The 13,891-nt window shown below is 44.0% G+C and overlaps 1 protein-coding gene across 1 annotated transcript; it reads right to left on the bottom strand.

Moving 5' to 3' along the window:
• Window positions 1-699: 699 nt before the first annotated feature.
• CYP24A1 (cytochrome P450 family 24 subfamily A member 1) lies at window positions 700-10,141 on the bottom strand. Its single transcript, XM_074605023.1, has 12 exons — window positions 9,831-10,141; window positions 9,530-9,720; window positions 9,257-9,350; window positions 8,442-8,538; window positions 7,153-7,244; window positions 6,344-6,455; window positions 4,809-4,954; window positions 4,314-4,480; window positions 4,065-4,143; window positions 3,451-3,645; window positions 3,236-3,347; window positions 700-2,385 (listed from the first exon to the last, which is right to left on the bottom strand). The coding sequence occupies exons 1-11, from the start codon at window positions 10,086-10,088 to the stop codon at window positions 3,237-3,239; spliced, it is 1,542 nt and encodes a 513-aa protein (XP_074461124.1). The 5' UTR covers window positions 10,089-10,141; the 3' UTR covers window positions 700-2,385; window position 3,236.
• Between the last annotated feature and the right edge of the window lie 3,750 nt (window positions 10,142-13,891).

Below are 13,891 nucleotides of genomic sequence, written 5' to 3'. Positions count from 1 at the left end.
CTGGGGGATGGGGTGAGCACCGACGGTCCCCCAGCCCGCCGTCCCTGGGCTCCCGGCTGTCGGGGTGGTTTCAGCAGCACAACCGACAGTCGCTCTAACGTACACGTTGCAATATGATTTTCACAAAAGCGACATTCTCACATAGCGCTGCACGGGCTTTCATACGCCATCATTCACTCAGCCGGAGGCAGCCTTGTCTTGGCAAAGAGCGTGGTTTTGATAACTGTCAAATTTGCTCTTTGTGTAGCCATCGGGCTGTCAGTCACAGTGTTGGGCAGACGGCTTTTTTAATATACATCATTTCTTTTGATCCTGCAAAGGTTCAAACTATTTTCATCCTTCCTCAAAACTTTATATTGGTTTTATCTTGTCATAATGGCAGGGAAATGTAACAATCCCGTCCCTGGAGACCTCAGTACCGTGTGTGTGGGGGAGAAACGTGTTCAGACTGTGCGATGGATGCAGAAAGCCTCCCGACGTTAGCATTCACTGAGGGCTCATAGGATTATACAGAGGAAAAAGGGGTGTTAGGCATGGATTTAACACATTCCTGAAAGCTAGGGCTAGTCTGGAGTGAAGGAATGGCGAGATTAGCAGCACAAAAGGAGTTTGGCATCAAAGCTCTGAGCTGCAGGGCTCAGCTCCCCTGTACGCGCTAAACCAGGAGCCGCCTGGCCAGGGTGGCCGGGTGCTGGGCAGTGCCCACCCTACCCCCCCCAGGAGCTGGGCTTCCCAAACCGCTCCCCAGCCAGGGTGTCATTAGGGCACGCAATCGAGCGACTCAGGGGTAGCATAAAGCAGTTTTTCCCTGTTAAATTAAAGTAACTTGATTTTGTGGAATTTCGAGTTCAAGCCCACGGAGGATGTTAAGCTGAGGGATGAAAGCTCCCCAGCAGCGTTTTTGCAAGAAGTGACCATGAAAGACAAGATTTTTGTGATGCTACAAAGACTTGATAGAAAAAAAATATGGAAGACTATCTATAGAAAAAAAAAATAGAAATCTTTATTTTATCACAAAATTGACTTTTACCACATTGACTAGAAAGATTCAGATAATGCACAAATTGCTTTACACATTGTAATATGGCTACATTTACATGTCTGAGTATAACAGCAGAGGAAAACAAATAAAAAGAATGCAGGAGACACACCATCAAGTGCTAAAAATCTTGTATCATTTCAGAATCTAAAAAAAAAATAAAAATAACCATTCTTGGTTATATATATAAACCTGTACTTGAAACTGCGTCAGTGGGAAAAATCGACTAGTGACCATAATAGCTAACTTACAGTATGACATGCAGGGCAGTGACAGCTTTAACCTTTAGATACAGGTGTTGAAATCTCCACAAGAAGTAGACCTCTTGGAAATGTTTAGGATCCTTATTTCCTGTGGTTCTTTGAAACCTACATTTTATGTTACTCATATGATGAAGTAACTATCCTGTTAGGATAATCATCATTTAATAGTGGCAGAACCCATAGGATTCCAGTGATTCCATTTACGGATAAGGCCTTTCATGCAATAAAAGACCACTAAGGTTTTACAATAAAGGTGTGATAAAATGGCTTGTGTGGGAGTTGGAGGCATGAAACTCTATTGGTATGAGCAGAGTCTGTGGCAGGCACAGTATTGCAGCAATATATTGATTTGAACCGCACAGTTGAAATCAAAGTACTGTGCAGGCATGAGGAACAAATCCTGGTATATACCTTTGTCCTTATTTCCCTTTTATTAAGGAAGTGAATAACCTTAGGGAAAGTATACTTCTTGAATTATCCTAATTTTTAAGCCCTGTTATTAGCCTTATTACAGACCGCCAGCTTACTTCTCAGTTTAATTCATGACACTGATCATTTGATAAGGACTAAGCGAGTTTCTTTTCCCTTAGGCTGACTCCTCGAAGCTCTTCAACTCTGAGCTAACAGGGCCAGTTCAGTCGTGGTTGTTGTTCCCTCGGGTGTCCTATATGATCCCCACAAACTGGAAACCAGCTCTTTCCAAGGTAGCCCGTTGAACAGCTTGAGGCTGCAGTAATTTCACTGTGCCCTCTACAGAGCTATACAGAACACTCTGCCGCTCATTACCGAGCTCTATCCTGTACAGTCCCTCGGCTGCACTAAATCAGTATATTTGGATAGGTATATGAACACGCGTGGTATTTTTCTTTCCTTTTAACATCGCTAAGTACAGCTGAACTAACTAACCACGTTTTTCCAATAAAACAGCATGGGTGCTTTTCTTGGTACTATTTCTGGCCGAGCAATTGTTCAAGGGACTTGTGTTGCAGTTTCTCCACTGGGTACCCCAGGCTTTGACTTTCCCAGTCCGTGCATAGTTGTTCAGAGAAGGTAGCAGCAGGCCTGCCATTTATTTTCCGCGAGCTGCATTAAAGAGAAAAAGAATCTATATAGTGATCGGTTATTTAAAAGCAAACAGCACTGCATAAACTTCAGTTAAAGGAGTCAATACCCTTACTCAGATTACACTGGGTGATTTTTTTCCTGTGGTGTTGGCCAGCAAAAAAATATCTCCCACAGTATTTAAATGTCACTAATTTGAGAACTTAATTCTAGATCAGATTCAGTTTTCCAATTTAGATTGTTATGCAAATAAGCTTCTTTGATAGCTTATTTGTATAAGCTTCTGAGCAGAGAAAATCTTACATTCAATTTTTGAATCATCAATGTATAATAAGTTGCAACACTGCATAACTATTTACAAATAGATATTTCTTTTCTTTGTCCTTCTGCCTAAAGTCAAGTTTTCTTATTTAAACTCTGTAGTCTACTGGTGTACTGTTCCTTCACTAGGGCATTTTCTTTTTAATCTGTACATCGATGCTTAAAATGAAATGCTACTTTTCAGGAAATATCTTCTAGAAATGCAGTGGAGAAGTTATATTGCAGCAAAATAATGGCTATTATTTCCTCCAACAGTATATACATTTTGATTTCCCCATTTCTGACCTGCATCATGCACAGAAGACATGCTCTCTTGGAATTTAAAACTAGACAGCTAACTTCAGAGCCATAAGCTGTATAAAACTTGTCTTCTTAGTACATAGAATATTTTCTGTTAAAAGTAACAAAGTGTGATGGCATTTAATAAATCTCACATTGTGAGGATAAAGCTTAGAAAAACATCTGTTCTCTTACACTCACAGTTCTCTGAAAATTCTAAATGAGGTTCAAAGAAAAGTCTCATGTGCTCAGGAGGCCCTTATGCACGTACCTTATCGTCTGTGAAATGCAATGGGAAGCTCCCGGTTGGGAATCAGTATTCCCGAATGGAGTGTTTCTACTGGTTTGTTGTCAGTTGCTACAATTCGGTATTTGCGAATGAGCTGAAAGACAAACATTTCAGTTAGCGTGCTTTGCCTTCTAGATCTTCTGATGAGGTTAAACGTTGAACAGCCAGGCATTGCGATGCCATTTTAGAGTATTTACCCAGCAAAGGGCCAAGTGAAGCTGTAGCTCTGCTACGCGGCGCCCGATGCACATCCTCTTCCCAATGCCAAACGGAACATGAGAAAAAGGATTGATTGAGTTCTTCTGAAACCAGCGCTCCGGGTTAAACTGAGTCCAGCCATTAAAGTACTCTTCATTGCAACCCAGGGCATGGCTATTTATCATTAGCACGGTCTATAAACAAAGCATTAGAAAGAGTCTCATTACAAATTGGCTTAGAGCTACCAAGTGAATCAGCTTGTTGATGGAAAAAAATAACGCAACAGTAAAGGCGAGGCCGTTTCTTCGGAAGATGTCGTGTCATTCTCTGAAGATTAATTCAAGCACAGAAATGGTCATAGTTTCCTCAGAAAATCATAGGAAAGTCTGAAAAAATTTTTGAAATAGCACACCAAAATATTTTTGTCTAAATCCAACAGCAGTGCTGGCAGGTATGATTTTCAGTTTATAGGAATTCTTGGTGTGAATTCCTCATTCCGTATCCTGGGACTTGTCTTTTGGGAAAGTCATTTTGAGACTGAAATACGACCAACTTCTGTGGTTTACAGGACAGTTAATCAATGACAAAATATCATAGTAATTAATTGACTTACCCCTTTGGGCAGTACATAATCTCCCAGAACCATTTCTGTGTGGATGGTGCGAGTGGTAAATGGCACCGATGGTGTTAATCTACAGTGAAAAAACAAAAATGGGTTAAATTTCCAGCATTCCTGTATCTATCATAGTTTACCTTAAACAAGAAGGTGAACAAAATTATACATACTAGAAAATTCTTTCTCCCTAGCTGGTAAAAAACTTTGTGACCATTTCGCTTTTTGCAAATTATTTGAGAATTTTACCTCATGGATTCTTTCAGGCATGCTTTTAGGTAAGGCATGTGCTTCAAGTTCTCAGCACTTGGGCTCTCATTAGCAGCCAAAACACTTTGTATTTCCTGGAAAAGCTTCTGCTGAACATGGGGATTGCGTGAAATGTTATACAAAGCCCACAGTAAACTATTGGCCGTCTGAAACAAACCAAAAAGAATTGTAAGACCTCCATTTGTGGTGACAGAAACAAGAAGTTGCCAAAAGTTCAAAGCACCATTTATGGCTGGTCACTGCCTTATGGTATTTTGTAAACCTAAGGGATTACGAGCCATCCCAGTTGTTCTCTAGGAGTAACGAACAGAAGAAAGAATCTAGTGATTTCAGGTAAAAATTCACTTGCAATTAGGCCACTGAAGCAACGACAGGATTAGCTCACTCCCAGATGTTGTGATGGTTAGGTTATGGAAGAAAGCAGGGAGTTGGAAGGATGCTAATTTTAACAGGCTCTCAGAAAGTCAGGTTTACCGTTTCAACTCCGGCAATCTGGAGCTCTGCGATGGCAGCGTACAGCTCCTTCTTGGAAAGTTGTCCTCCAGAATAGATGTCACACAGGAAATCCTCCTGAGGGTTTGCGGAGTGTTTTTCCAGTCGACAGTCAATTGAGTGCTTGGCTGAGGAGGGAGGAGCAGGAGGTAATTAATGGAAAAATCACTAAAAATACTATAAAAATAAAATTATGTCTCACATGCAGGACTTTAAAAGAAGATATCAAGCTGTGCTCCTTTTTTCAAGCAATGAGCTCCTTTTTTCAAGCAATAAATAATGGCATTTTCCCTTTTTAGACAAAAACTCAGTCACAAAAATCACTTCTGAAGGACCTCCTGCAAACTATTAGGAAGTCTGCTTTCTTAAACTAGGAAAGGAAATCAGTGATGCGTTGAGTGAAATATTTAGCAAACAGAAATACAAGTGTGTAAAATTTATTAGCTTGGATGTTCAAAGGGGATTAAGGTGTTAAAAAAAATCAAAGACACTTAGCACACAGACTCCCCAAGGGGAAACTTAAGCCTTTGATTTACCAGGGGAAGGTAAAAATAGATGCCAAATTTCTACAGGATTTTTTTTTTTAAATATAAAGGACTAGATTTTTGCCCACCCTTTTTCATGAATATCCCAATTGTTAAGACCAGTTCCTAGTATGGAGCTATTCATATCAAGTGAAGGTGTCAAACTGGTTTTTCTGATCAAAAGTGGTTTAGAGTGTCTTTCTTAAAACCATAAACTAAGAAGCAATAAAATAAATGCACGTGTGGCTGGCATGACCTAAGGTCCTGACGTATCAAGAACTCAAATACCTAAAAGAAATATATCACTCAGCATTACAATCATCCAAGTGCCAAAACCTTTCTTAATCTTTAGCTATAACTGTCACCGTCTAGCAAAATATTGAAAAATATAAACTTAACTTCATATTTGGAGTTAGAATAATTTTTGTAACCTTGAAGGCCAATTCATGTTAAATAGACAGAAAATGTTGTCAAAAAGCCAAACTGTACTTTATGATTTAAATTGCTTTGGTTTTTAAGACTTACGACTATATTCCTGGTTGTTCACAAAACCTATCACTTTTTTTTTTTTAGCAAACAGGCTTTTGTTGCATGTAAAACTCTTGTTTCTCAAGAAAACAACTCCCTTTGAGGTCCCTTTGAGGGAAGCTCCTTTTCCCACTCATTGCCTTTAAAGAAATTATACGCTTTCTGGCTGTTTACTTTTTTGACAGATTGAAGTGGACTCACGATGTTTCTGGCTCCCAGATTTCTGGGGCTTCCCTGGGGATTGAGTATTGCCCCACAACCAGACCTAAGCGTCAGTCATAAGAAAAGCAGCGCTTCCATGCTTGGAACAGGTTTGCGGTTAGCTGCAGCAAAGGTGTCTCAATCTGTGCCGAAGGCAGCAATTAACAGCAGCGTAGGGCAGTAGCAAGTATGAAGAAAGTTAAATCAACCAAGTAGGAAACAGATATGAAGGGAAAGGAGACAAATCGTGTTTAAAACAATAACCTGTTTTAAATATATCATCCCATGCTTTAGTATGAGCTTGCCAAACTTTTGTGTTCAGACCCTTGTGAAGTTCCACGGGGGTCACCATCATCATTCCAAAAGTAGCCATCATCTGTTGCAGAGAAAGAGTTTTTGAAATCTTTCTTTAATTCATATACTTGTAATCTCTGAACAAAATTAGAAAAGTAGAAGGCAATTTTCAGGAAGTGAGGATTCTGGCAGATTTTCCATCCTGGACAGAAAGGATGGGTCTCAACCTACATAGACCGTATCCAGCTAAAAATGAGGGACAGCCAGTGGAGGATGGGAGGCTTCTCCAGTAGGTGATTCATCCTATCTATTTTAGGCACCTGTTTTAGAATGGGACAAGCCACCCTTTGGCAGCGTCTCTCTCTCCCTTGACAACAGATGGAGCTAAAAAACTAGGCCGGGCTAGATGCCTATCTTTTAGATGGCTAAAATTAGGCAGAAAACTATCACCGGTGTCCAAGTTGCAGCAAAATACAGAGCAGGTGTGCTTGCAGGAATGACTAACCGCCAAATCCAGAGTATTTGCATAATCTCACACACTCCAAGAGACACACCCAAGGCACAGCAGTGTTGCACAACAGGTGTCTCAGAGGGAGCGGAAAGTTAACCAACCGACCAACCCACCCCACAACTATATTTCCAGCATTACCCTGCTGTCCATACAGCATTTGCCCCCTACAAATTTAGGTGTTTCATAATGGGACAGTCAGATGGTCAGTACTAGCATTGCACATCTGAGTGTTGCCTTGGATTGGGCCCCAGTAAAGCCTCTTCCGTACCGTTTTTACAGCCTTGATGAAGTTCAAACTTTCTTCTTCTACATCCTGCTGTAGGAGTCCAAACCTCTTTCCATACAGCACCAGGCAGATACCTGTTGTTAAGCAATATTATCATTAAATGATACAAACAGAAGGGTGCACGGTGTCCACCATTTCTTGTCAAAGAATGGCTTGGATTATCCTTCTGAAAAATGTTCCCTGTTCTATGATACCCGGCTCTGAGAACAGCCCTTCAAAACACCTGCACGTTTGCCTCAGACCCGAGCAGCAGTATATCAAGCTAAAATGCCCGTACAGCAGCACATTCTTCACAAATAAGAATTCCCACGGATCCCCTCACATGAGCAGCAGGTCATTCTCCCAAGCAGGGCTGGCATATTTGGCAAGTAAGATATTCGGCAAAGCTACTGGAGAGAATTGAGTCGCAGGAAAAGAGGTCCTGAAGAGGCCATCTAGTCCAGCATTTCCTAGCCCTTTCCACAGCCAAAAAACACTTGCAAACACTGGCAGCATCCCACGCTCCACAAGTTTCCACCTCTTTCCCTTGCTTTTTTTTTTTTTTTTTTAAAAAAAAAGCTGTCAGTTCCTATTTCTCCCTTTCCAAATGCAGCCATGACCACTGACCGTGGAAAAAAAAACACTTTCAGGAACTCAGTACACAGGTTGCTGAGATGAGCCAGCCACGAGCAGACAGGTCTGGCAGAGATCTACACCCAGCCTTCCCTCCTTATTGGGAACCACTGATCCCATTTCTTCTGCCCTAAGTCGTCCCTGGCAGATGGTTCCTGACTGTACTCTGAAAGGTTTCTAAAGACGGAGGCTCCTGTCTTGGTAACTTACTCCAGTGCTTCTCAATCCCAATGTAAATGTTTTAAATGGGATTTTCCAACCCTTGTCTACTATGAATACTTTCTCACTGCTATTGGATCATTTAATTGACCTTGTGCTGCTGATAATTAACAACTATCAGATGGACAAAAATGGTCATGTGGTATCTGATCCCATTCTAGATAAATGCATTGTGATTCCCCCAAGTTCTGGATTTTTAAGTCACTATTTTTGAATTTCTTTACAAGCCACGTAGATAGACAGTCAGAAGAGTTTGTATAGCTGCTGGTGAATTTTGCAGGGAACTACTGATAGTCCCGTGGCTTTTCTGCAACCCGCTTTCCATGGTTAGCTGATAGTTTGGAACTAATCAGCCTACACTGTCATCACTGATCGTACTTTAACTGAAATGCCATGGCGGGTACAAAATGCATACCATTCTCAGGCAAAAAACAACTTACTTTCAAATGACCATTTGTTGAATTCTGAATAAACATCTTCCATTTGTCCATTGTGGTCACAAACATCATCTATTCTGTGCATGAAGTCCTCCAGGACCTAAGTGGTGGAGAGGAGAGAAAAGAAGGGAATAAAATGACATCAACTAGTAAAAATCCTGTGTAATTTAACATTTCAACTGTCTTTTAAATAGGTAACAATCTCACCTACAAGAGGAAGACTTATGTTTCCTGTTCTTTGAACAAGATCCAATCTCACCCTGTGTTAATATACGTTTGGATTTTACACGACTCTCATGCTATTACTGCTTGTACTTTGACAAACTGAGCTTTCCTCCACAGGAATTAAATGCTTCAGACTGACGCTGGGATAATACTGGAGTTTCACAATAAAGAGTATTAAACTGTGTGTCACAGATGCTCCTCAAACTCAGTGAGGAACACAGAAGTTACAGAGGGAGGTATTCCCTGACAGGAGGAACGTAAGAATGAAGCAGTGAAGGCAAAAAACACTGAATGCAAGAAAAGTAAGCAAACACTCTGTTTGCTGGAGCCCATATCATTGTGGAATCATCTTACTGTTCTGTGGAGCCAGACAATCTCAACTACAGGTTTCTGTGTGGTCTCGCTTTTGGTCAGACCCTGATAATCAGTTTGTACTTATTATTCCCCAAATGATTTCAGAGTATTAACTCATGGTTTTAGCACCGCAGAGCAGATCAACAGCTATCCAGGTAAACGACATCATTTGATCTGCTTTTATTTCCCAGGTTTCCAGGGGAGTGGGGAGAGAGAAAGAGTTTCTCAAAGCGCCGTACCTCATTGATTGTGGTATCCAGTTTCATAACTTCCCTGGGTTTCATTAATTTCTTTTGAAAGGCACTTCTTACCCTCTGCCAGTCCTTTCCTTCCCTAGATCGAATTAGGAACAGCTAGGTTGAAATCAGAAAGGCTTAAAGAAGAAAGCAAGCAGTAAAAAACCACCCAAACCCACAGCATGTGCAACAAAAGCAGCATCTCCCGGGCCGCTCGGAAACCAGCTCCCCCTGCACCTTATCCAGGCCCCCCCGGGTGCCGCGGGTGCCACTTACAGGATCAGCAGCCCGTAGCCCTCGTCGCGATAGTCCCGATAGGCTTTCCAGGGCTTGATCTCCAGGCGCTGGGGACAGGCGCTCTCCCGGCGGTACAGGGCTTCCAGGAGGCAGGGGGCTGCGATGTGCACCGAGTCGAAAGCCCCCAGCTTCATGCGGAAAATCTTGCCAAACCTCCTGTGGTACTCAGCCTGGGGGCGCAGAAGGGACACACACCCCCCCATGCCCCGGTGAGTGCCAGGAGCTCCCCTGCCTCCCCCCCGTCCCCGCCGCAGCATCCCCATCCCTCCGCCCGCCTCACCAGCGTCTCATGCTGCCGCTTGAGCCCCCCCTTCCAGAGGACGTCGGGCAGGCTGCCCATCAGCGGCCAGCTGGGGGGCCCGGGCAGGGCGGCCAGGGGGTGCCCGCGGCCCCGGGGAGCGGGGGTGGCCGCCGGCCGCGGGGCGCTGAGGGAGGAGGCGAGCGAGCGCGGCGCGGGGGCTGCGCGGCCGGCGGGGCCCATCACGGCGCGGCCGCAGGTGAGGGCGGGGTGCCGGAGGAAGATGCTGCAGCCTCCCATCGCCGCGCTGACAGACGCCCATCCGCATATATGTATATATATAGCACCCGGGAGGCTCGCTGGACTTTCATCGGGGGCCAATGGGAGCCCGGGGTGGGGTGAGGTGGGGCCGGCTGGCCCGGCCCGGCCCGGCCCGGCCCGGGGAGGCTGCGGGGCAAGCGGTTCATGAAAGGGTTCAGGCGAGGCAGGAGGGCACCGCGCCAGCGCCGGCAGCGCCGCCGCCCGTGGAGCTTCCCCGGGGGCTGCCGCGGCTCCGGGCCCCGCCACTGGCGGAGCTTCCCCGGGGGCTGCCGCGGCCCCGGGCCCCACCGTCCGCGGGGCTCCCCGGGGGCCACGGCGGCTCCGGGCCCCACCGTCCGCGGGGCTCCCCCGGCTCCGGGCCCCACCGCCCGCCGGGCTCCCCGGGGGCTACCGGCAGCCCCGACCCCGCTTCCCGCGGAGCTTCCCCGGCGGCTACAGGGGGCTACCGGCGGCCCCGGCCCGACGGATAGCGGGGCTCGCCGGGCGCTACCGCGGCTCCGGGCCCCGGCGGCCAGCGCGGCAGGTAGCGGCACCCGCTCCCTGGCGTTCGTGCGAACGGTGTCATTAAGCAATTTCCCTCTCACGCTTTTACTATTTTTATTTTTTTTTAATTCGGCTTTTTAGGGGGGCGAGGCGGCCGGGGCGCATCCGTATGAAGCGGGGGGGGGGGGGGCGGGGGGGGCTGTGGTGTACACAGTGCAATGCACAGGTGGCTGAAGAGTTCAGTCTTCCTTCAGCGTTTGCACTTCGAAATGATGGAATGAAAAACGCAGGGAGCTGAGGAATAACAAGTTGTGGTGGGTGGACTGCTCTTCCCCTATCTGGCTGACTAACCACCTATTTATGAAAAGGGCATGTGAGTGCATCATCTGAGAAGGCAAAATTCCCTTCGCTGTTAGTATTGGCAGCCATTAAATTCTGACAAAAAAAAAATAATCAGTTAATGCCATGAGTCTTTTAATTGGAAACTGCACAGTAACCCTCAGAGAGAGCCAAAGGTTTTCACGCTAAGTGAAGGCAGGAGAGGTGCTAGCACAGAGAAAGCAGCTCAGGTCAGCCGGGTACTTAGCTCCCTGTCCTCCCCTTGCAAGAGGAGTCAGAGAGGCTGTGGGTCTTGCTGCAAGACAAAAAGCTACCTGTAAACCAGAGCATTTCCAGGAAAGACAGGTATGCTACAATGAGGACTTGATTCTCTCCCACCCCACGCTACCTTTTTTCATCTTTCCCAAGCTGCGTTTCCTGACTCAGCTCTTAATCCCCTTTATTTAAGTCTCTGACAGTAAGAAGCAGAGTGTGCAGATAGATGGGTGTGTTAGACAAGGGACATGCAGAGGAATAATTAGAGGATGGATTTGACATGGAACCATAAAGACACATGCCTCAAACTCAAATTAACCATAATAAAAAGGCCAAGGTAGCAGCGGTCAATACAGAGAAACATGCACAAAACCATGACATCTCACTGCAGACTTCTGTGATTTTTGTACATCCTTTTCAATCTTGTCTCTCTGTTTCAGTGATTTTCTTCTATAGGATCATACTATGTAGGCCACAAGGTCAGAGCACTTCCTAAGGCAGGCTTTAAAATTAAAGCTGGTTCAAAGGTTTGCAATTTTTTTTTTTTTTTTTTTTAGGGAAAACCACAACAAGTTGGTATTCTTGTCATTTGTTTTCTTTGAACCAGTTCTACTGAAAGCACATCTTGCTGTCCCTGTAGGCAGTGCAGTTCGGGCTTCGTTCAATGATAAGTTCTTTTGAGAAACCAGACAAGAAGAGACAATTCGTGTGCTCTCTGGACACCTGTCTATTTAAGGAATCAAAATGAACTCATTTGAAGGGTCATGGCTTAATGCCTGTGAAACAATCTCTTTAGAAGACTCTGGAATAGGCAAGTCAAGACTAAACTGGGCACAGGTCAATTTTTCCATGTTTGTCGCTGCTATGGGGAAGAAACCACCCTGTTAATACGAAATCTTCTCTATTAAGCTGTCTTTAAATTACAGAATGGAAAAGGTTTTATTTAACTTCTGTGGTCGTGATGTAACACTCTGGCAGGGAAGCCAGTATATTTGTAGCTCAGCTGGGCCTGGAACTGCGAGAGCTAATGATTGCCTCAATTTCTGGTAAAGTGCAGTTCTAAGGGCATTTTCAGCCTTCGCTTCTTCCTCCCCTCTCTTGTAAGAGATCTCAAAAACAAGCCTTTAATTTTTAGCACAATCTTTTCTTGTGACCTTTAGAACATATCAAGGGTTTTCTTAAGAGTAAGGGGACACTAATTACAGGGTTCTTGAACTGAATTTTGGGGGCTTATCCTCACAGGAGTATCACTCCACCGAGGCACCTGTAACAGTGAAGATGTCACCATTGTCCCACAGATGTCTATCCACAAGACTTCCCTATATTTTCTAGTAATTGTAACAGCTAATGACAGCTGTGAGTGAAAAGCCCTCTTCACTTCTATACTATGGCAAGGAGTATTTTTAGGTCAAAGACCAGGAAATATCTGAAGATCAAAACTAAATAGCTTATGATACTTATTGTTCTATGCTTCTCTTTTGCTACAGAAAATAAAATGTGGTTTTGATTTCTGCAGTCACAGATGTCAGGAGAGAATGTTCCTTGAAAAACGAGCTGCCAGTGTGATGCTTCTGTAGAAGATCTGACAGGGACCATTGCAGAGGTACAGAAAGGTTGTATCACAGCATATCTTTTTCATCACTAAAATATTTAATCAGTACCTGAAGTCCAAGTTTTAGAGCTGCTTCCTAAGCAGAAGTAATTGCTAGTCCTACCTCTTGGGAAACAATAGTAATATATTCTTTAAATAAAACTTGGAAATCCCATCAAGCTAAGAACTCGCCAGGATTTAAGAGACTGAGGTGTGCTTGGAAATCTCATTGAAACACAACAGCTGAACTTTCAGTATATCGTGAAACATATCAAAGGCACTGAGCTTATGCAAAGTGAACTGACTGCTTTTCATATAGCGCATTTCAAATACACTAAATATTACCAGAATAACTCCACAGTGGGAAAGAGCTTTAGATTAGTAGTGGATTTTCCTCCTTAATACCTGTAATTCCAGGTTTGTTTTGTGACATATTACACAATTCCTGCCTCCTGACCTCTGCTCTTTCTCCTTGTTGGAGAAAGCTTTTTGCTATTTTGGCCCCCGATATGCTTTTGAAGTCTCCAGTGGTTTCTAAAATGCTACAATGTAAAAGTGCTATAGGAGAACGGGCAGCCTGCACAGGGAGTTATCTCTGACCTAGGAAGGTATTTCACAGTGTTGGGGAAGGCGAGCTGAATGCGACTTGTAAACTCAGGTTTCAACACACAAAGTTATTATTCCAGGCTTTTCCACATGTTTGTTTATGCACTTTTAATTCTATGTCTCTTTCCAGCTGAGCATCTTAGAGTTTTGTAAATACTGGTGGATTAAGCCTCAGCTTAGGAAATTGGAAAGTACAGTAATTCCCATTCCTCACAAGAGAAACTGAAATGTATTTGAAAATTGAGATCTCAAAGTTGTTATGCAGATGCTCACTGTAAAATGAAAGCAAAAGAAATCTTCATTATATTTTTTACTCAAACACTAATTTTTTAACATTAAACTTGTCCGATCTCACTGCATACTAGGTGATTACACTCCTACAAGACAAGAGTAGGAGTGTGGGGAAAAAGGTCTGCTGAGTGAACTGAGAACAAGGTAATCCTTAGAGAGGGATCCAGAAAAACAGAAAGGTAGATGAACAGCTCAAACTCCACCAGCCAAGGAATCT

This window comes from Larus michahellis, chromosome 12 (genome assembly GCF_964199755.1).
Source record: "Larus michahellis chromosome 12, bLarMic1.1, whole genome shotgun sequence".
Taxonomy (NCBI): Eukaryota; Metazoa; Chordata; class Aves; order Charadriiformes; family Laridae; genus Larus; species Larus michahellis.
Note: the sequence above shows the minus strand (reverse complement) of the source record. Positions and strands in the feature narration are given on the sequence as shown.

Bases quoted from the DNA above. Each gene is read 5' to 3' on its own strand.
- CYP24A1 (XM_074605023.1), bottom strand. From the start codon at position 10,088: ATGGGAGGCTGCAGCATCTTCCTCCGGCACCCCGCCCTCACCTGCGGC. The intron at 9,721-9,830 runs GTGAGGCGGGCG...CTGCGCCCCCAG, and splicing joins AGCGGCAGCATGAGACGCTG to GCTGAGTACCACAGGAGGTT. The intron at 6,456-7,152 runs GTACGGAAGAGG...TCTCTGCAACAG, and splicing joins TCATCAAGGCTGTAAAAACG to ATGATGGCTACTTTTGGAAT.